The 16,866-nt window shown below is 37.2% G+C and overlaps 1 protein-coding gene across 4 annotated transcripts; it reads right to left on the bottom strand.

The window, feature by feature from the left end:
* Positions 1-970: 970 nt before the first annotated feature.
* LOC112556139 (protein OS-9-like) lies at positions 971-16,825 on the bottom strand. 4 transcript variants are annotated; one of them, XM_025224847.1, is made up of 17 exons: positions 16,794-16,825; positions 16,440-16,622; positions 15,765-15,938; positions 13,706-13,769; positions 13,400-13,476; positions 12,642-12,749; positions 12,096-12,297; positions 10,811-10,870; positions 9,717-9,854; positions 7,755-7,872; positions 6,519-6,724; positions 6,036-6,145; positions 5,413-5,515; positions 5,037-5,213; positions 3,890-4,069; positions 3,282-3,406; positions 971-2,340 (listed from the first exon to the last, which is right to left on the bottom strand). In XM_025224847.1, exons 2-17 carry the CDS (start codon positions 16,581-16,583, stop codon positions 2,137-2,139), a joined length of 2,190 nt encoding a protein of 729 aa, XP_025080632.1. In that variant the 5' UTR covers positions 16,584-16,622; positions 16,794-16,825; the 3' UTR covers positions 971-2,136. The 4 variants fall into 4 exon arrangements, with proteins under 4 accessions (XP_025080632.1, XP_025080630.1, XP_025080631.1 ...); XM_025224845.1 differs by lacking the exon at positions 16,794-16,825 and having other exon boundaries at positions 3,890-4,066; positions 16,440-16,778; XM_025224846.1 differs by lacking the exon at positions 16,794-16,825 and having other exon boundaries at positions 5,037-5,204; positions 16,440-16,778.
* Between the last annotated feature and the right edge of the window lie 41 nt (positions 16,826-16,866).

Here is a 16,866-nt window from a genome sequence, read left to right as displayed (position 1 = left end):
AGGTTGTCCCTTAATTTTTTATAGGTTGTTGGGGGTGTGTTAGAGACCTCATTTTTCTTGGGGCCAACTTTACATGAGGGTGGTGCCTATCTCCTCCCCCTCGCTGCCTTACCTTCCCAAACCCTCTATAGTGCCAGCTAGTTTGACTGGGGGAAGTTTGCTGCACTACTTGGGTTTTGAACCAGAACACCTCTCAGTTTCGACGCCAGTACTCTAACCACTTGGCTATCTGCTTCCCCCAAAAAGTGAGGGACTCATCGTGAAACTAGGTAACATTAAAGTAACTCGCTCAGCTTTAAATACCTTCTGTGTATTGTGCCTCTTTTCTCTCTTTTTAAAGCATGGAAAAACTGTACAGGTAAACAGCTGTGCCTAAAGATCTCAATACAATGTGTACAAGTCTTGCTGTGTAAAGCTAAATTACACATGAAAAAAAAATTATATGGCGTCAACTAGAATAGAATGGTTTATGATTTCAGCATCTGAATGGTTTCAAACTTCTCGTCCCCATTCTGTATTGATACCAAAAATAATAGTTGTGAATGACAATGGTATGAGAGGTAGTCTCAAATGATAACCTCAAGATGGATGAAGATTGTGCTATGCAGGCACCAAATTCCTTTTCATGGCTGAGAGAGAGCGAGAGCACAAGAAAAGGAACAGTTAACAGTACTGATAAAACCTTCATAGTGCTGACCACAAATACCTAATTATTGACAGGGACTGCACTTGATTTTGACTGGTGTTTGTATCTGTGTTTCTAATACATGAATGGACAATTTCATGAAGTGGACTAAACTACAAAACTTCATAGTATGCAAGGACCCCAGTGCATAATAGGTATGATAATGTTATTGTCTCTGATACAGTACACCAAGAGTCTATTGAAGTTTTTGTAAAAGATTATACTACAGTTAGAACAACAATAAAAAAACAGAATGAAGGCAGTGACAAAATAATACCAGATCCATTAAAGATCACTGTGAAATAAACTTCTATATTATGCCAATGACATCCACAGGGAACACATCAGATATAAAAACACCATTAAAAGTATGTGAGTGTTACGCATGACCTCAACTCTTCCCATATAGTTTGCACTTGCAAATGTAAACATCTTCATAGCTATAGCTCAGTTGCGTTGATACACTCATGAGTTAAAAAAATCCAGCAGCTAGCCAAATTCAAGCCAAATGACCAGTACCTACTTAAGAAAATGGGCAACTCTGCTGATCTAACCTTTCACATTAATTTTGCAACATAGTAAATGATCCAAGTTTTTCTCAGATTAGTAAAACTTATAAACTCAGCTTCATAAATCACCACAGGAACAGACAAAACCAATAAACCAATTATGTTAGAGATTGTATTAAGTGACAGCATAATCATTTACTTAACAGATCATGTCTTCAATACAAGACATACACAAATTTTTACAATCAGCATCAGTTTCTAATCTAGAGAAAGCTTCTTGATTTTCTTTCCCTCCTCTGATCTATTAAGGCATTTGTCTTGAAATAGTCTATATAGAAACTACAAGGAAACTTTTAATGTGGAATTCCAAGCTTTTGATTGTTTTTTTTTTTAACTCCTGCTAAAGAGTGCCATCTTTCCATTCCCAGGAAAAAGAACAAAAATTAGGACAGGAAATTTTGATGCTGTCATATCCCTCAACTACACTGGTGTTAACCCTGAGTTTTACTTGGGCTCAGACTTTCACATAAAAACAGTTAACCCCAAGTGATTCTCAATTAAGTGATGCTTAACACTGTATCTGGGGTCAAATTATTTACCCCAAGTGAAGCTTAGGATTAATCCTCTTCAAATAAAATTCCAAACCCAAGTAAAGCTTGAGGTTCATGCCAGGCAGTTTGGAAACATAAACACAAAAAGTTTTTTTTAAGACATAAATAAATACCCCCTTTTTAACATAATAGGTTATACGGCCAAGCAGTTTTTTGAGAAACAAGAACAATGAATATCACGTGGATGCTTTGATTGAAGATGAACTTATCAACACCTCAAATGCATACAAGCATCTGGTATCACACCATATGGTACACCACCTCGATGACATTAAACCTGGTGTTGAAACATCAGTGGCTTTATCACACCTGCATTTCCCAATACTCAGCTCTAAAGTCCTGGAGCTGTTTCTGATGGTGTGGATGGTGATCTTGACTGGCTGCTGCTGCTATCATCATTATCATCATTGGTGATAGGCTGTTCGGAGGCTGTTTGGGTGAGTGCCATAGATGACTGCTTGTTGTAGACAAAATTGTAATTGTTCTCAAGCTGGGAATGCTTCTCATATTCTTTTTCTGCCTCATTATTTCCTCCCTAATGGACAAGAGGAAAAAAGTGACAAGTAATCTAGCAATACTTACATGGCATGTACCAGATACTTATGTGCCTAGATCCAAAATCGGATCAAACAATTACTTGTGACAACGAAAATCTAATGTATGTGGATTGAGAATGACCTTAAGTGCCCATAAATCTTTACTCTTGGGAACACATAGAATATGTTAATTCCTTAAAGCTTAACTAACGTGTATATCGCTCAATTTCAACAGTGTCTAGAAATTGCAAGATTTACTTCAGTGAGTGGACAATTTCTAAAGGTACTAGAAACAAGGAAACTATAGTAAAGATTAAAAAACAAAAATTAATAGCACTATCAACAGCAAAAGCAAGTCTTGTAAGTGACCACATGTTCCTGTATATGTCTGTCTGTGTAAAGAGAACACAGTTTTTGTTTGTTTTTCTATGGTAAAAGCCAGCAATTAAGTGTACATCACAGTGAGCTATTCCAATGTTAACAGCTGCCACAGTTAGCTAATGCCAAAATTGGAGACCTGAATCCAGTTTTCATGATCCTCTCCACTTTCATCCCAGATACCTTGCCTTTGTGGTACAGGACAATTGGTATTGAAAGCAAGAGCTGTATGAGAGGGATAGATACTGATCCCTCTCACACTGCAATTGGTTCAGTGACTTGACTTTGAACACAGCTTGTTTACTACACCTCTGTATTCCACGCTTTTGCTGTGGCAGCTGTTAACTAGCACAGGTGACAAAGGAAAGAGGGCAAGAAAGCCTATTTACCTTGGATGCGAGGTGGGAATGAAATGTCAGTGCTCATGTACTGAAACTGATGCTCTTGAAGCCTCATTATGACTACTCATTTCAGCAATATTTTAAGTGCAAACAAATGCATAACAGGAAGCCAAAGATCAAAGGTAAATTTAGAAATGCAGTATTAACTATCAATTGCCTACCAGTATGGCAACAATCATATTCTGGAAAGAAGCACTGTCTTCCTCTGATAAAACATGAATGGGTTCTTCGTTATCATCTCCAAGGATGTGGCCAGAGGTAATAATCTTTACATGCACCTTGAGATCTGCAAAGAAGCATGCACACATTTTGGCTTGAAATTAATTTTCCAGTAACTTCAAGTATATATATATAAGTGGTAATGTAAGGGATCCCATAGCCTAGCACTAAAGTGGCAGTGAACATAAGTCGTTTATCATGCCTAAGGCATACCATATAGTAAGCAAAGCCCACCTGTCATCTTCTGCCACCTTTACCTTAAATCAGGTACCCATTTCTGCTAGTAAGCAGCTTATTCAGGAAAGGGAGTTTAGTCACAGGTCCATGCAGACCTCAAGCAAGCAGCCTTAACACCAGTTATACAGCCTCCTTGAAAGAGCAAGTTCTTTCTGCTGTACTTTGGTGCTTTCCAAAATAAGCCTGGAACTGCCCCCCCACTAAAGCAAACTATGTCTGCTTGAAACAATAGGTAGCAGTCATCGTATGAGTGCATACCTGCTTTGCTTGAATCTTTAAGACTGCTTAGAATAAATGATATGCTTATACTCACTGCCTGTGTCCACTCCTGCCTTCTCTAGACCATCTTTAACGCTGCTTTCCAGCATCTTTTTCTGTTGTTTGGGCAAGAGTTTGGCATCTGCATTCACCTCGTTCTGTTTGATGGTTCTGACCCGAAATTTCCATCTGCCATCTGTGTCTTCCTTTTCTGCTGGTGCACTACTAGAATCTTCTGAAGGTAGATGAGCCAGATCACATGCACATCAAAATTTCACGTAACGGGCAGCTTCAAAGAGGCTTGAAAAGCAAATCTCTTAAATGTATTTGCTGTCTACTGCACTGGTCAACACTAAAATTATTAGTGACTTAAAGAGGTCATAATCTGTAGTATATTGGTGTGCTGAACACAAACATGAGTATGAAAATTTGTTATTGGCTCTCTTTTTGAAGATATTTGATTTAGTTCATTTTTTGTGTTTCACCGTGTAAATTTATCCAGTAAGAATGTAACAACATCCTAAATAAGCCTAGAATGGTGTAATATTGCATCACATTGCATAATAGTCCTACACATGTCATCAAGAGTTTACTGCGTCATTTTCTGATGCAATGTAGTACTACTAGCAGACAAAATATAACAGTTGGAGAGAAGAATAGCCAGCATCTAGGTTTGGTCGAGGCTCACAAAATCCTGCTATTGCCCCTTTACATCAAACGAGGTTTGATAAAGAACATGAAAACCATGGACCAGACTTCATTAGTTTTTCCGATACCTGTATGAAAAAATCCCTCAACTCAGCATGGCAAATATTAAAGAGTGAGTTTTTGTGGGTCCTCAGATTTAAGAGCTCTTCAAAGATGACTGGTTCAACAACTCACTGCAGGGTGATGCGAAACAAGCATGGAATGCTTTTCCCTTGTTGTCGACAAACTTTCTCGGGAATGTTAGGGCTGAAAACCACCAGGACCTAGTAGAAGACTTGCTGATACAGCATCAGAAACTTGGCTCCAATATATCTCTAAAGATCTACTTCCTTCATTCCCTTCTGGATTTCTTTCCTGACAACTGTGGTATCGATAAGAAATGACTAATTTTATTTCAGTAACATGACTTAAGTAAAAAATTTGTTGACCAGTGCTGTTAATGAATTTATTATGCCACATAATACAACTGCTGTTTGTCAAGCTACAGTACTTACCTTGTTTGATAGCAGGAGGAGCTTGAACTCTACTGTGCGCACTATCTTCTGATGCTATTTGCTCTTCCTCTTCCTTATCATCTTCTACGTTTGTTGTAGTTGCTGAGTCAGTGCTCTCTTTCTTACTTTCTTTGGAGGTAGCCATGTCATTTATCTCTTCGTCCATTTCTGAGATTTCTAATGGAAAAATGTAACACCATTATGCTCTTTTTTTTTCGTTATAGTTGATTTACTTTGAGATGTACACGTTTTCAATTTCTTTTTTAATACTGGTGACAGGTAGAATGCCTACATAAAGTGCTAGCATGAAAATGAACACACACACACACATATGCACGTGCATGTACAGAGACAGCCTGAGAAGCAATAACAAGACCTTCTTCTGTCTCCTCCAGCTTTTGCATCAGTTGATTAAGACTGCTGGCCAGTTGCTGTAAAGCTGTCTCTTTGTTGGCTAGAACTCCAACTTCTTCTTCTGCCTAAAAACCAAATTGTTAAAAAGCTCTGAACTCACCATATAAAATATGTGCAATATTTTCTACTTTATAATTAAAATATAGACAACAGAGGAAGGCACATTTCATGTCTAATTATAACTTCAGAAGCCATGAATATTTCCGGAGGAAGTAGACAGCCCGCTAGGTTAGAATAATGGCATCCAAACACAAAGGTGCCTACACTAGCGGATTTGATACCTGCAATGTACTTCCCCAGTTGACTCCACTGTAGAATGGAAACCTAACTCCTCAGAGGGTTGGGGATGGTCAGGCAGCAAGGGAAAGAAGATAGGCATCACCCTCACAAAAAATTGTCCAGAGAAAAGCAAGGCTCTAGTACCTCACTCTCATGATCACCGTATTTTTCCTTTTTTTTTTTTATTAAATATTTCTGCAATAATCAAAATTTCCTAGTCATGATAATCTTTGGGGAATTATTTTACAACCTTATAATCCTTAAAAATTATCTGCCCACTCTTATGAAAATGTCTTTAGTGCTAACCTCTTGAATAATGTCCTTGAATTGTGAAACGACAGCTGCCCTTACTCTTTCTTTGATGGAGCCAAGTCGCTTATGGGATTTAATCTGCCTCTTTCTTAACTTTTCCAATTCTATTGATAGAAACAAAATACATATTTTAAATACAAAGTTTTGGCTACAGTGGCACAATTCTCCCAGCAAATTTGTCATCCCTCAGATTTATGTAGCACACACACCTTGCTTATATATATATACACACATGTGTACACATACATCAGCAAAAGAACCACAACTCTCTCCCTGCCCAAACACTTAAACATTGAGGAAGTTTATGTTGTGTTTCATCCACAACACTTGAAAAGGCTTACAAACATGTAGCAAGATGGTTTGCAACTTGCTGATGCAGTCTTTTTCATTTATAACAATAAAACTGACAAAGAACATCGAGCAAACACAGAAAAGCAGAAAAAGAGGTCAACAACTGGTAATTAAAATATACCAAACCTCTTTCAAACTCTTCCATTTCCATATCTGTTTCCTCTCCCTCTTCCTTGGTCTGCTGTTCTGCAGTCTTCATCTCTTCCTCTTTGTCTTGTTTCACAGGCTCTTCACCACTGTCCTGTCTCTCAGAGCCACTCTTTGCTGTCTCTGTCTTGCCAGTGTCTTCCTTTTTGGGATCTGCTTCAGTGTTGACCTTCACAGGCTTTTCCCTGACATAGACACATGCTGCTGTAAGTTCTGCGAGCACCACCACAAGTCTTCTACAAAGCATATATCAGCGTATGCTTACCTAGCTAATTTGTAGCTTTTTAAACCCTTTAATGTACAGTCACTTTAATATGTAAACGGTTTACCAGAGACAAATGAATGGATAGTATAAAGAACAATGATTTTTAAAAAAGTACTTCATAGTTCTTTTTTCTCCAATAGACACTGAGCTCAATACATTTTAATAAATAAGGAGTAGCGGAAACAAATACAACAGCACAGTCTGTAAAAATAAGGAAAAAAATGAAGGGGCAATATGTCAGGGATGGCAAGATGGTGACCTCCAGCTACCGTAAGTGTAAATGAAAGAACTAGGTCTTCAGGTCAAAACTGAAAGTCTCGAAGCCTCCCACACTGTGCACAGCAATACCAGCAAAGAATTCCAGACCCTGAGGCCAAAGAAGGAAAAGAAGCAGTGACCAAATTATTTTATTCTGATCTGTGGTACCTATAGGAATTCCACATGAACAGACCAGAAGAACTCTATAAACAAACTGTAAAGGGGATATAAGTGACGGCACCCATGGTTTTCCTTTACTGGAAGTTTCAAGTCTTAATCCCTTAGATGTGTTTATCTTAGCACTTAAGTGAAAATTTTAAACTAAAAATAGGTGCTCTTGTGACTTAACCTTATCATGTTTGTAACAAAGCATGTTAATGAGACACATATTTTATCATATCTCATATAGAAGGAATGAATGTGAAAGCAAGCCTCCTTAACATCAGTCCATGAGCTTTTGGTGAATGTTATTTTAATCTAGCAAATCGTATGTGTAAGCTTCATAGTAGCTGCCACAGAGACCTGTCATTTCAAAATATGACAAATAATTTCCTAATCAGCAATAAAAAAAAATTATAGATTTATCATGCTTTTATTTCTGAGATGTTGAAGTACTCTTTAAAAATAAAGAGTTGATTATGGACACCAATATTAGTTTATACAGACTGTCTTCAGACTGCCAAAGCACTCACTTGTTTTTAGAGTTCATGTCCATGTTATGAAGAATGCCTTGTGGATCAACCAGAAGTTTTTCCAATTCATCAATATCTTTTATCGCTTTCCATGTGAGGGGACTGCTATTGTCAGTTTCTGAGGAAAATGTATAATTACTTATTTTTCACATTACCAAAAATGTTCTTATATTAGGGTTCACACAGGTCTGATCACACTGAAAATAAGGACCTTCTGAGCACCTGGAAACCTATTATAAGGACCATTCGAGGATGTTTTCATCATGTGCAGACAAAACTACAGGTCATCTGTCACTAATCTTATTTCATTTATTACAGATTTATAGATTAAAGAAAAAAAATATAAACAAGATGCACAATTTAATTAGCGATTTTCGAAGCAGGGTTTAAGAAGTACGTTTCAGCTCTATATAGTGTTTCTTATTCTTTCCATATTTTTCTGTTTTCATGTGCTTTTAAACTAGTTTCAGTAATTTTAAGCAATATTTAAATATACACTGCAATGTCCCCACTGCACTATTGTCTTTTGTTTCCTACATTATACAGTGTTTGTAATCTTTATCTTTTCACCCACTATATTGGAAATTGCACATTCCAATTTTTCCCCAAGTTTTTTAGTTTAAAAATGGGTGCTGGCACTGTTGTCCTGGCAAGCAAATCAAACTTATTCCTTATGCTTGAGACAATCAAACTCATTTTAGTTTTAGCTCTATAAGAAATATCTTGCATAAGTGAACAATTACCACTTAGGTTCTTATCTTTGCCTTGGGCAGTTTCTATATTTATTTTTGAGGAAATTGTTTTGATTGTACAGTAGGGTGTAGTATCATCCAGTGAATTATAGTGGATCAACAGGCACATTTGGCTTTTTGTACAACCAGCTTTGCTGAGTTCAAAAATGTAAAGCAAAAAGTCTGCAGTAAGAAGAACAGGGTCTTTTGAAGTAAATATTTAAAGGGAGGGAATTCAATGAGAACAATTTTCAATTCTCTCACAGTGATTTTATTCGTATAAAATTAATGCAGCGTGATTGAGGTCTTAGTGAAAGAAAAAAAAATACACTGTCTTTAATCTGGCAGCTTATCCCTAGCACTAGAAGCTACTACAGTCAAAGCTCCCTACTATGCCACCTACCGGGACCGAGCAAAAGTGGCAAAGTAGCGAGAGTGGCATAGTAGCGAGGGTTCGTAAAAACGGCTTTATTTGTTCAAGTTACCCGTCAGTCCAAAGCAGGGGTGGGCAATTAATTTTCCCAAGGGGCCGCATGAGAAATTGGGTTGGTTTTAGAGGGCCGGACTAATATAGTTAACTCAGTTTTACCCAATATGTATAGTATATATATACTGGCGGGCGGGCCGGTCAGAGACAGGAGGCCTTTGCCCAGGTCTGGTCCAAAGCTCTCAAGAATCGTCGGCTTCGCTAGCTGTCTCCTCTCATTCTCCCCCTCACCTCTTCATCCTCCACCCCTCCCAACCACATCCGCGCACCTGCATCCTGTCGCTAGTCGACCCCCTCACACCTTCCCTCTGTCACCTGGCTGTCACCCGGCCAGCGACCACCCCACCATCGCCAGCCTCCACCCTCCCTGTGTGCGTGCTATGTTCCATCCCACCTAACTGCGATGTCCCACACTACCGTACAGTATAATAATCGAGCACTGCGCGGAATTTCACAACTTGTGTCTTTTAACAGTCACAAAAAAAGTGGCATAGTAGCGAGAGTAGGAGGTGGCATAGTAAATTTTTTTTTACATTGAATTTATAGTCGGGACCGAGCAAAAGTGGCATAATACCGAGAGTGGCATAGTAGCGGGGTGGCATAGTAGGGAGATTTGACTGTAATCCCAACTTCAAAGATAACTGATCAAAAATGCATAGGCAGATTACTCAGGGAGATTTGTGACAAATCTGTTTATAACAAAGAAAGATGTAAACAAATAAAGATATAATGGTTCTCATTTACTAGTTTCTGATGGTTCAGCAGATCCCTCTTTTATTTCTTTGCTCAAAGTTTTCTTCAAAATGGAATTTAATGATGAGGCCAGTCCACTTTCCATTGCAGCATTTTCCTTTGTGGCTTCCTCTTCAGCTTGACTCTTCTCTGTTGACAATGCAAAGACAGCAGAGGCTGAAAGGCTGTTGTAGAATGGCTGATTGTAGCCATCAGCAGTGAAAAATGTAAAATAGGCAAGAGGAATGTTTGTATCTATAATCACAGATAATTCTTAGTTGTAGTATAAATCTCAAATAAAATTCTCTTGCTTCTATGGTCACAGAAAATAGAGGCCCATTGCTAAAATTCCTATATTTAGTATTTCTAAAATTCCTGTACATATGTATTTTAGAAGAATTTTTTGTTGTTGTTCACTAACATTAAAAATCAAATAGTAAATTTTTAATTTCATCAGAAAAATTCTCAATATAAAATGTGTGAAAATATCTTCCTGGATTTTCACTTTTCGTTAACATTTCCTTCAAAATATTCTTTCTCATGGTCAACCATACTTATTTTAATTGCACTATACTTAGTCCTTTTCGTTCTTAGGTGGTACATAAGGCATCCACTGGAGACCTCTGTCAGCAGCAAGTTTAGCTATGTTATTCCAGGTTAGTTGAATGGTCCTTTAGTTCTCCCCCTACTGACCTGCATCATGATTCTTTTGGCAGAGCATACTTCCTCTTGCTATCAGCTGTCCAATGAATGGCTATTTTGGGTGGTGCTTCTGTTTTCATTCTGCACACATGCTCTAGCCATCTTTCATCTTCTTTTTTTTTAGTTTGGATTATAATTGTCATATTCATGCAGATGGCTCTTAGGAGGGTTTCTTCATCAGTAATAATAAAGATTTTCCTCATATATTTGGTTTGGAAGGTCTCTAGTTTCTGCCTTATAGCACTCTGATTTAGAAGCAATTGCATTGCTAGATCCTTGACACACACACGCACAAAAAAATAGAAATCACAAACTAATAAGAAATGAGGAAAAAACCCCAAAGCAATTTCAATATAGCCTACCAAAAAGAAAAGGGGGGGGGGAAGTCCACTAATATCACTTACCAAGCTGTTCTACAATAGCTTTTGCTTTGGCTCTGGCTGCTTCTTCTTCTTGTCTCAGCACTGAGAAAGCAGAAAAAATACTCAATTACAGACTCTTGAAATAGTATGGCTAATCTGAAGACACAACATGTCCAACATGTTTACATCATTAATCAACATCCATATCATTGCAATTTTTGGGGGCTTACTGGACCATGCAATTTTTTTTGCCTTTTCTGATTTACAACCATGTGCTTTCTGCAGAGTAGATTTCTCATGATTTGATCTGTTTCTGAATACTGATCAATTCAGCTCTAGTTAAACGACTTTCTGATCTGCAGATCTGTTTCATCGACATCTTGGTCTATAAATGTCATCTGACAGAAGAAGGACCTGGCATTCCCATTAGCTTCATGGAGAGAGCCACGGGAATTTTGTGTTGTTTTTGTTTGTAATGCATCAAGAGCCTTGCTTGTGCTGGGCTGTTGTGCTATAAAAACTTACATCATTACATCAGAGAACCTAGGCTTCTTGGATATGCTTTATGTGCAGGTTTTTGTCTTGTTTATGCCTTTTGACATGCCCTCTCCATTTGTTAGCTGACATCTATTGGCCTGTGTCTGTATGTGTGTTGTGTTTTGTGTCTGTTTTACTTTGTGTAGTAGCCTTTCTCTTGTAAACTGCACTGAGCCTTCTGCTAAGTAAGGAAATTCACTTTATTATTATTGTCATTCATGTCGACTGACCTGATGACATGTGTTTTGCCACTTTGCATCTCACTTCATGAATATTTTCAGATGTCTGTATAAATAACGTATGAGTTCATTCAAACAAAACTTCAAACAAGGTTTTACACTAACCTTTGTTCATCTCAACTTGACAGCAAGATTTTGTTCCTTACCATGCTGTGTTGTTTTGTCTCAGCATACTTTTTGTTAATAAGTTTTGTCTATGAAAATATGCTTTAAATATTTCAAGTCTACATGTATATTTGTTTTTCTTTGTTCTTATTTCTGCAAAGCAAGGAGATGCACTGTAAAAATAAAGCTGCTCATTACTGTTATGTCTAAATGGACATGCATGTCTGATTTTAAATTTACATCCACAATGAAATAAGTCAATGCCTAGTGCAAAGCTTGACCCAGCCTCAATGCTTTGTAGCAGTATGCTACACTTCAAAACATGGCAACTAAAGTTTTAACTTCCTGAAGTTTCAAAACATATCAATATACCTATGCATACACACACAGATACATATACATATGAACAGTCCTAACACCTATAAAACTATGTCAGGAATCAGTACCTTCCATATGGTGTTTGTAGTGAAGGTATTCATCTTGAGACAGAAGAGGTGCACAGGTGATGGGAATAGGTTGAGTTAGTGTAGGGGCTTTTAAATCTGGATGGCTACAAAGGCGAGAGGTGTAGACAGTCAGGATGTACACACAGGTTTCTGGCTCATCTACTCTTGCAATGTAGTCCTCTGATGCTTCCTTACATAGGTACTGTTTGTAAAATGATATTTTTTTTTTTTATTAAAAACTCCATTCTGTTGAAATACACATTTGTGTAAATGAGCTCCTCAATACATAAAGATTATAGAAGCTAAAATGTCTCATATCTCACAAAGCTGAAAAATCTAATATGCTTTAATCTAGAAAAGCAAATGCTGTAAATATAACTTTTCCCTATGGTGTGATTTGCAGTGACCATTGACAAGGTAATTTCTTCTTAAGAACTCCTCAACAGTTTATGCAATATAGTTTTTAAAAATTCTTTTGAATTTTCTCAGCACATGTACACTTTCTCTCTCCCCAACCCCACCCCACTATAGTTCAAACAGACTCACCCTGACTTCTGTTTGGCGGCCCATGCCAGTCAAGTCACACTTGGTACCATTGGTATAATACTGACTGTGATACCTACCAGCTGGTGTCTTACTACGGATTCGGGTCTCCTGCAATATAACACTTTACTGCTAAAGGAAAAAAAGTTTTCTCACCAACTATTCTCTTTTGTAACTTAATGTACCAATGTAACCTTGCATGCATGCATTAGCAATGTAAAATATATACTAGACATGCACTGTATAAGATGTGAATGCAATTATTTCTAAAATCATCAACAGAAATAGTATCAAACTTACTATCAGGGAATAAGCATTAGTATATACCCTTATATTGCTATTAAATACTGATTTATTTATCACTGCAATAAATTTGTCCTATTTCTCATCTAACCCATTCAATCTTAAATATAAAAAATTAATGCTTCAAATATATATCATAATCAATTTTCAGCAAATATTTTAGACTTCTCCCTGATTTATAATGAATTTCTTCAAATACTGACTTTTTCATAAACTGAAAATCCTGTTTCAAACTATATTGACCCTGTATTTATCAACTTAACCATCAACCATTCCAATATCCTCTCTCCTTTCTCTTCCCACTATATCCCCCTGTTTTACTCTTCTGTCATTTTAATTATTTACCCAGATTTTGCTAAGCATACTGAACATCTTCACAGTGTATACCTGCATGTTACAACTTTCCATCATCATCATCATCAAGTCTTATACAATGTCACTTACAATAGTTTACAGACCTTGAGTGTTTCATTGCTCCAGTCGAATTCGGATTCATAAAGTCCTAGGTAAATGATGTTTCCTTTGATTTTTCCATCTGAAGTTACAATAAAGCATCTTTCAGCAGAAATTAAAAAAATGTTCTGAAATGCATTTAGAATAGTCAGTCTATAGCAGAAGGGTCATCCCTCCAACACTCTTATCCATCTTTATCAATCAGTCCCACAAAAGAATAAACTTCTACACAAAGTTTTATACTTGTAAGTTTATGCACTGACATCTTTTGTAATAACTATATATACAATGAAACATCCATATATTCATACCTTCTAAATGGTACTGTCTGATGTATTTTCCATAGCAGAGTTCATAACTCCACCAATCTTTTGTCTGTAATGAAAACTTGAATTATGATGTCCACAAATGAGCATGTTATAAAATGGCAAATTTAACAACAGTAAGCTACTTTCTAAAAAATATCCAAAAGTCAATAAAAGTATAATAACAATTGATTGTTTTTAAAAAGCAATGTCTAAATTATAAAAATTGGTTATTTGTAAGTAGCCTACTCTTCGGTGCACCTCCTATGTCATATGATGACTACAAATCAAAATGTGTCCTCAAAAGTGTAGTGAAGCCGATCTTTATAATGATAATATACTTATTGATGCAAGCAGTTAAAGTCCTGCAATTGGTTTAAAAGCCTCCTCTTTAAGAGCTTTTATCTTTCGAATAATTAAGGGGTTCACTTGCTCCAATTATGGGAATTATTATTTTGCAAGAAGCTAAACTCAACCTAAATAAATAAGTATATTAATGCATTCTGCTAGGTCTCTTTAAAAAGTTAAAGAAAGAGAGAGATTATAAGAATAGAAAACAAAACAAACAGAATAAAACTATATCCCTTTACCACTCTTCACCCTTGTCTACTATTAACTTAATTGACAAAATTGTGTGTCAGCAAATATAAATAAAACTGGTGCTTATGGCAGAGTTAATGGGAAGAATAAAATAGCTCTTAAGGAATAAACAATAAATGTGTATTAAAAAATTGACAACTATATATGAGGGTCGTTCAAAAAGTTCTTAGCCTCATCCGGTAAGAAAAGTCATAGCTGACTATTTTTTCTGTGGTAACACACTACCACTTTTTAAAAGACTAGAAAAGCTAAGAGATTTCTGTTTTAATTTGTGTGCGGGTGAGGCCCATACAAAGGTGAAGGGTAGTGCAAAAAATCTAAAAATGGACAAAACAGAGGCCGAGCAGTCATAGAGTATCTGCAAAAGAAAGGTATGACACCAAAGGAAATCCATGAGGACGTGGTACAGACACTTGCTGAAGACTCCCATTCTGCAATTGTGAAGAAGTGTGCTGCTCAATTCAAGTGGGGTAGGGTCACCACAAAAGGTACCTTCATCAGGTCGTTCAAAAACCTCAACCACTGATGATCAAAGTTGATGCCATTCACCATATGGTTTTGGATGACAGGCGTCTTACTGTCCAGTAGAGAAGTGAGTCTATAGGCATTGGTTCTGGTACAGTCTACACTGTTTTAACTGAGATCTTGGGGACAAGCAAACTGTCTGTAAGATGGGTCCCAAGAATACTGATGTGAAAGAAGCTGCAAAGGGTTGAAATTTCCAGAACACTTCTGACTTGCTTTCAGGCTGACCCTGAGAATTTCCACAGCAGATTAACTCAAAATGAAACCTGGGTTCATCACTTCAAACCTGAATCAAAGACTTAAAAAAGACAACAGTGGAAACACTGTGGTTCTCCACCCCTGAAGAAGTTCAAGCAGGCAGCATCGGTTGGCAAGGTGATGGCTTCTGTTTTGGGGGGTTCTGTAGGCATAATCATGATAGACTACCTGGAAAAGGAAAAAATTATTAATGGACAGTACTATGCATCAGAAATAACACAACTGAAGGAAGCAGTCAACTTGAAACGCAGAGGGAAGGTGTGCTCTTGCTCCAGGATAACGCACCAGTTCACTCTGCTCAAGTTGCAGTAGCTGAAACAGCCAACTGTGGCTCTGAATTGCTACCCCATCCCCCTTATTCACCAGACTTTGTTCCATCTGACTTCTACCTATTTCCTAAACTCCAATCTCACATACGTGGTCGCCATTTTGGAAACAATGATGAGGCCATATATGCTGTGGAGGAGATTTTGATGGTCCAGGATGCTCCCTTCTTCTGCGATGGGATTGCAATGCTTGAGCATTGTTTGACCAAGTGCATTGATGTCAAGGAGGACTATATAGAAAAATCATGAAAAACTGTCTTGTTTCTGAAAATCCTTCTCAGTGAGGCTTAGAACTTTTGAACGACACACATATCATTACATACAACAAACATTTCTGTTAGCTTAAGATATATCACCTTAATTAGACAGGGACCTATTCCAATTGGGTTCAGGAGTTGTATCACACCCTTTTCAAGTGCTTCTTTCTCTTTTTCTTCCTTTTGTTTCTCCTGCTCCACAGTACTCGGGTATGTGCACTGATACTGCTGCCCATGGCGAGACGTTACAACTATGGCACTTTCCGGAACTGCCTGCAAAACATTTTTATTTGCACTATGTTCAGAAACAGGTTATGTTATAGACATCCATATCTATTTTTATATACATGAACATATTTTACGCATCTAAACCAGCAACTTTAGTGTCATTATAGTTGTGATTTATTTCAACTCGTGCTGTGTAATTAGATTCTGATGAACTAGTGTATTTAAGTCTTCTTTTCTTATTTACTGCTACACAATAGTAATCTTACAGACTGACGTCTCACACCTGTTTACACCTCCTTTGCCTTATTAATTGATGGTTTGGCTTAAATCTGCCTCTTACTCCACTGACATCTAACATGTGTTTTACAATTTCATTATCTCTATAAGTTTAATACTTTAGTAAATTTTCTTTCAAATAAACTAATGAGTTGTTTTTGTTTTTTTCCAGTTCACCGGCAAGTGGATAGTGCTCCCACCTGTGAGTGTAACCGTGCAGACGACGACTGCAGGATGATGCCATCAGCATAAATATAATTAGAAGCTTACCTGTGATATTGCGATAGGATCGCTGACAATGTCTATACCATAATTTGTTGACTGCAGCTCTTCGATGTTCATAAAGCAATGTGACTGATATGCGCAGTGAAATACTATGAAGCAAAATATAGCTACACTTGTTTTCGCCACCATCTTGTCGTTGGAGATCCTGATTTTACTGTCGGACAATATCTGGAAGAAATCCATTTTTTAGTAAAGACGATTATTAAATTATCAGACAAAAACTTGCTTCTTTTAGAGCTAAGAGAAATTTAAATCATTTTTAAATGCCATTGATTATCATTAATTGAGCATCCAGATCCGATGTGTTAGTCTTTTCCGTCACATTCTTCTGTTCCTAACTTTTGAGGCAACTACTGCAACATCATCATTTAACTGCCACAGTTGCTTTAGTTGCGAACAATATTTCTCAAAT

This window comes from Pomacea canaliculata, linkage group LG2 (assembly GCF_003073045.1).
Source record: "Pomacea canaliculata isolate SZHN2017 linkage group LG2, ASM307304v1, whole genome shotgun sequence".
NCBI lineage: Eukaryota > Metazoa > Mollusca > Gastropoda > Architaenioglossa > Ampullariidae > Pomacea > Pomacea canaliculata.
This window is presented reverse-complemented; position numbering and strand designations above follow the sequence as displayed.

What these genes read in the sequence shown, in the direction of transcription:
- LOC112556139 (XM_025224844.1), bottom strand. Translation starts at nt 16,637, where the DNA reads ATGGATTTCTTCCAGATATTGTCCGACAGTAAAATCAGGATCTCCAAC. An exon ending in GACATGAACTCTAAAAACAA is followed by an intron (nt 6,725 to 7,754) that starts GTGAGTGCTTTG and finishes TGTCTATGTCAG; the next exon opens with GGAAAAGCCTGTGAAGGTCA. An exon ending in GCTGGAGGAGACAGAAGAAG is followed by an intron (nt 5,214 to 5,412) that starts GTCTTGTTATTG and finishes TTTTTCCATTAG; the next exon opens with AAATCTCAGAAATGGACGAA.